General features: G+C 34.4%; 1 protein-coding gene across 1 annotated transcript in view; it reads left to right on the top strand.

The window, feature by feature from the left end:
• Nucleotides 1–2,822, top strand: part of TFAP2D (transcription factor AP-2 delta) — a 61,891-nt gene extending 59,069 nt beyond the window's left edge. Inside the window, exon 8 of the mRNA XM_003802977.1 lies at nucleotides 2,425–2,822. Coding sequence (XP_003803025.1) covers nucleotides 2,425–2,644 — 220 coding nt within the window. The 3' untranslated portion in view covers nucleotides 2,645–2,822. The remainder of the gene's footprint in view (nucleotides 1–2,424) is intronic.
• Nucleotides 2,823–5,636: the final 2,814 nt, after the last annotated feature.

Below are 5,636 nucleotides of genomic sequence, written 5' to 3'. Positions count from 1 at the left end.
AAAAAAAAAAAAAAAAAAGAACAATACCAGCTTAAGATAAATCTTTTATTCTGGTGAGAAATCTTTTATTGTGGTGGCAAATCTTTTCTTGACATAGATGACTAAAGATTAAACCTCCTATATAGAACTACCCATTTTATGCTTGATATTTAAAAATTTTTCTTTTAGACAGTCCTTATCTTCCAGGCCTACAAGACTGTGCAAGAACAAAGTTAAGTCAGAGAAGTTGAGCTAAACCTGCCAATAGAAATGTGATTTTTCAAAGAAAAGGAGTAAAGAAAGTTCTGGGAGGAACATAAGCATAGAGATAATACGGAATATCCAATTTCTCAGGCAAATTATTTAACTTTTGTGAGTCTTAATTCTTCATCTGCAAGATGAAAATAATAATCTTCTTAGTGTATAATATGAAGTGATCTAACAAATTAGGACAGGACCTAACATTCATTCAGAACTCAAATACTGGCTAATAAGTTTAATACTTGCTCCTGTGAAACCAAATACTGTATACTAAGCTGTAGATGAAAAAGTGAATCACAACAAAAGGACATGCCAGTAGAGGGAAAATAAAATTCATCTGATGGTGCAAAGAATTCTAAACAGGAGAAAACATAAGAAAAAGGGCAGTTTGTGCCTGGGGCCAACCATGTAGACATTAGTGCTTGGTTTGTCTCAGTTCTTCTTGTGAGTGCCACCATGATTAGTTATTTTACTACTCCAAGAATTCTATTTATTGTCCAAGGTTCCCTGATATATCCTAAATCATATGAATTCCCCTCTAGTTTTCTCACTGTAGAAATGGAACTGAAATCAGTTTTCCTACTTCACAATTCAAGACCTTGCAGCAAATATTGAATATACATGTAGTACTTAGTGCACACAATTGTCCAAGCATTATTCTTTCTAGTTTACTAAATAATCACAGACTGATGTCTTTTTTTAAAAAAAAATATGTTTCAATTATGACTGCAGCATGGGGAAAGCTTTGTAATATATACATGGGAAAGGTGGTAACAGCCTGTGGAGTATATAATAAGGAACATGCAGAAAACTTTGGCCTTGAATATATCACAGGCTTTGACCATGAATATATCACATCAACAATCTCTGATTTTGTCAAGCAGTTGGTTTAGGTCTGGCATTATTCAGAGCCCTTTGCATGGATTAATACAAACTATAACCCTATATGGTAAATCCTATTATTGCTTCTATTAAGATATATCAGTAGGCTGCCTTGGACACTAAATTTCTCATTTGCATTGTTTTAGAATCTCACTATTTTTGTTGTTAAAGATTACATACCACAAGAGAAGTAACATTATGAAGGATGCTACTATCTGATTTTAAAATTGCTACTGCCATAACTACTATTACAACCTAGGACTTATAAGCAGTTAATGGCTTTATTTTTTTAATGTGCAATGTTGTATTATAACATGGGCATATTATGTGGCAAAGATAATTTTCTGTGTTATTAAGAGACTAAGTTATAGGATGCAAACTGGTAAAGTGTCACTTCAGAAAAACTGACACAAATGAATCATCCGGGTAGGTTCTGTTCATAAGAAAAGTGAATCTATAGTTATGTAGTTGTCCAACCAGAGATGACATTTGTCACAGTTGGAAGGGCTACCTATCTGGACGTTATCATAACACTCATTAAATATGATTATTACTTATGATTATTAGTCAATTATTTAGCTTGTGATACCCAAATGTAGAGTGTCTTACATAAAATAGAATTTTATTTCTCTCTCAATTCTGAGTCCAGAAGTGAAGAGTTTCCTTCTGGCTTCTTTTGTCCCTTCCAACAAGGTGCTTATCTTCATTGATATAATGCATTGCTATTTTGAGAGGAAATAGAGGGCACTCAATTTCCTTTTAAGCAAATAGGAATTGTATGTATTATTCCCCTGGTTTTGTATTGTGGGTGGGTTAGTCCCATGTCCAAACCTAGCTGCAAGAGAAGCTTAGCAATGTAGTTTCCAGCTGGATGGCTATATGCCCTGATAAAACTGCATTACTCTGGAAAGGGGGAGGATTTAATTTAGAGGAACAGCCTTCAGGCACACTCAGCCAATAATATATATCTTCATAAACCTGTGTACCATTCTTGAAAGCAAGATGATTCTCATACATAAAAAGTTACGTTTTCTAGCTACTTCCTAATAAGGTAAAAAATCAAGTCATGTATTAAATACTCAGGAGTGATAGTAATTAAGGCATATCAAGTCTATATCAACGGTGAGTCTTTTTCTAAATTTGTCCTAAATTTTTTATAGTCAAGGGAAACACATTGAATTGTGTTGCATCTTCCATAATGTTTAGTACCCTTATGAATTACTGAATGCTCTGCATTAAATGATGAGATGTTCCATTCCATATTGTTCTGTAACTCATTCATCTCTTTTTTTCCATCTCCAGTTTGATCACTCATGGCTTTGGGACTCCAGCAATATGTGCAGCGCTAAGCACTTTCCAAACAGTCCTCAGTGAAATGCTGAACTACTTGGAAAAACACACTACTCACAAAAACGGCGGAGCGGCAGATTCTGGCCAAGGACACGCCAACTCGGAGAAAGCCCCCCTGCGGAAAACTTCAGAGGCTGCTGTGAAAGAGGGCAAAACAGAAAAGACAGACTAGCTACATCAAACAGAATCTATTTCCAGAGAGTCTTGCTGCTGATATTTTTTCTAATATATATATCATTGAGGGTGACTAATCTTCAGTGGACCAAGTCACTACCCTCTCCCAATACTCCATAAAAAAACAAACAAAAAAAAGAAATGGAAATGAAAAATGAAACAGAAAAGGACAAAACAAAAAAAAAAGAAAAAAGAAAAAAAAAGGAAAACAGCAGTGTTACTGTGTGATGAAATTGTCACGTTTTAATTTTATGTTATGATAAACTCCTTTTGTGCACGTAACTTATTGTTCTGAATTATATACATCACAGTTTTTAAGCACTTCTGGACTTTGGAGAGGCAGCACATGCTTTTTCACATCTAACTGATGCACTTTCTTATCCAACTCAATAGTTAGGGATCAGAAAGCATGACCAAACTGGAATCCCCACCAGTGCTTACCACTCCAGTCTTTCTTGACTTAACTCCCTGTAACTAAAGAGTGCCTCTTTTCATTGAATAGATCAATGTGGAAATTAATCCATTAATTAAATGTTTGGGGAACTCAAAAGGACAGTTATGAATCTTTGTCCTGTAAATTGATAGCAGCAGTTCTAAAATTTTGGTCACCTCTAGCACACTTAACTACCAGTGCCTTGGTGGTATTCACAAATTCCAGAAAATTCTCTTCCTTCTATCCGTGACATTCTCGCCTCATCCCAGATTCATTCCCCCTCTGAGAAGGTGCTCAGAAAGCAACATACTGAAGGTACACGAGACAAACTCTTCTATCCATTCTCCCCACGTCACCCGTATAACAGTTGCAGGACACATTTGTGGTGATTGGGTTGAGGCAGGATGGATACAGGAAAGGAGGGTAGCTGTGCCGTTGTTGGGCTGCTAGTGAAAAGCAGTGGCATTGTTTTGCTCAGATTATCATGGGATAAGAACTGATTTTTCTGGGAAGTCCTTCCCTTCAGAGACAGGAGAGTAGAACAGGGACTAGGGGAGGCCTCATGAAGTGCTGGTGGCTGACGATTGTATGGTTAAAATGAGAGCTGTGCTTTTTGACTTTTGTGCTTCTTCCACCTACCTGATAGCTGTGTTCTAAAACATTTAGAGGCACAAAAGCATTCAGGTCTGTGTTCAATAAAGAAAGCAAAACGCAATGATCAGAGAAGATTTTGCCTTTAAGATGCTTCCTTTTCTCATAGCTTGTTCTTATAACTTCATTATCCTTTAGTTAAGACATGATAAACCAGAGGTTCTTGGCTGCAAAGGCCAGGGATTAATTGAACGAGAGTTTGGCGCTTATAAACCTGAATGTGTCAAGAAACCTGGTACCACACTGAACTAATCTTTCTACTGTTAACAGTTGTTAAAATTCTAGGCAAATAAAAATGTAGGTCATCATCTGTGTAAAAACAAAAGTATCATTTGAATAATTTGTGGACTTCCGACACTTAGTCGAGCATGAAACTATTCTCCTCTCATTAACACATATAATTTGAAAAAGTCTCTGCCATATTATGACCCCATGGGAAATATTAGTATTATTTTTAGTTGAGGGGAAATAGCTCAAGAATTTTAATGGAAAGGTCAAAAAAATTATTTTTACCTAACAATAATTTTTAAAGGCACTTGACTATTATCTTCAGTTTTGTACAAAAAGAACTATACCAATGAAAATCGAAATTTTCTAGACTAAATTCAATGAAGAGAAAACGTTACTAAGGAATTCCATAATAAAGGGGTTTTATAGTTACACAGTAGAAGAGCTTAAAATAAAGAAACAAAAGTAATGAATTGTGATGTCATGTGTTTAATTCCATTTTTAAAGTTTTACCATTATTCATGGTTTTAAATTTTTAAATAAAGTGTAGAACAAAGCTGAAATTCTGCTACCGTTCCAAATTTCATCACAAAATAAATGATTCCATCTACATGAAATTTACCATATTGTAAAATATGAAACAAAAGTATAAAGATGATAAAAATGTCAGTTTAATAAGTAGTAGGAAAGTTATATACAAATAATGTGGGCTACTATTTCCTTAACGAAATTTCCACATTAACTTGCTTTTATTTCATTTGTTATTAACAATGCATATGTATTAATATGGTATTTTGATATGCATATCTGCTAGGTACTTAATATAGTTATTTACCACGTCAAATGTTCACCAATAATCTGACAAAGAATTATATCTGGCTTATATTACCAGCTTACTTCTTCACCTTTAGTTGTGAATAGTTGGGGTAATAAAGACCTCAATGGGGTATTATTTATTAGCCTTGAAAAAAAAAGTATAACAATAACTACAGTGCATACTATTTACCAGGATTTGGGGTGTCTTAAGAGCCTTAAATGGATAGCACCCATCATTTAACTTAACCAGCCATTAGGACATAAAGGAATTGATGGACTGGTCATGTTTAGAAACACTATTTATTATCATATTCTAATAGACATTGTTAACATACCAACTTTTGCCTTGTATATAATAGGTACTCAACACTTTTTAAATAAATGAATAAATGAATGTGTGTGTGTTCTTTGTCCAAAATGGGCCAAAGGACCTTATAATTTTTATTTTTTTTCCAATACATGGTGCTTCAATCTGGCATGCTTCCTCCATAGTAATTGATCAATAATTATTTTTATTTGAATAAGGAAATATTTTCAAGATGGCACGTTAGTTGCAAATAGATATATTTAATGTAGAACAATAAAGAAAACTAGATATCAAGATTTCAACAAAGATGAAATTATTTTATTTTAATATGAGGGTAAAACCAGTTAGATTACCATGTTTGCATTTGTTAAATGTGGTTGTGTCCTACAGCCGAGAGGGGTGCCATACACCCTCACATTGTACCCATTAAATGTACAATGTAATTAAATGTAATTGGGGGAGCACACCAATCCCCTCTCCTCTGCTCTTCCCTCTACCAAAGATGAAATTATTATCATTATCATAGTTTGTAGCAAAGGAAGATAGCTCACAAAA

Source organism: Otolemur garnettii, unplaced genomic scaffold (genome assembly GCF_000181295.1).
Source record: "Otolemur garnettii isolate 467f Iridium unplaced genomic scaffold, OtoGar3 scaffold00269, whole genome shotgun sequence".
NCBI lineage: Eukaryota > Metazoa > Chordata > Mammalia > Primates > Galagidae > Otolemur > Otolemur garnettii.
The sequence above is the reverse complement of the archived record's forward strand: the minus strand, read 5'-3'. Positions and strand labels throughout refer to the sequence as shown.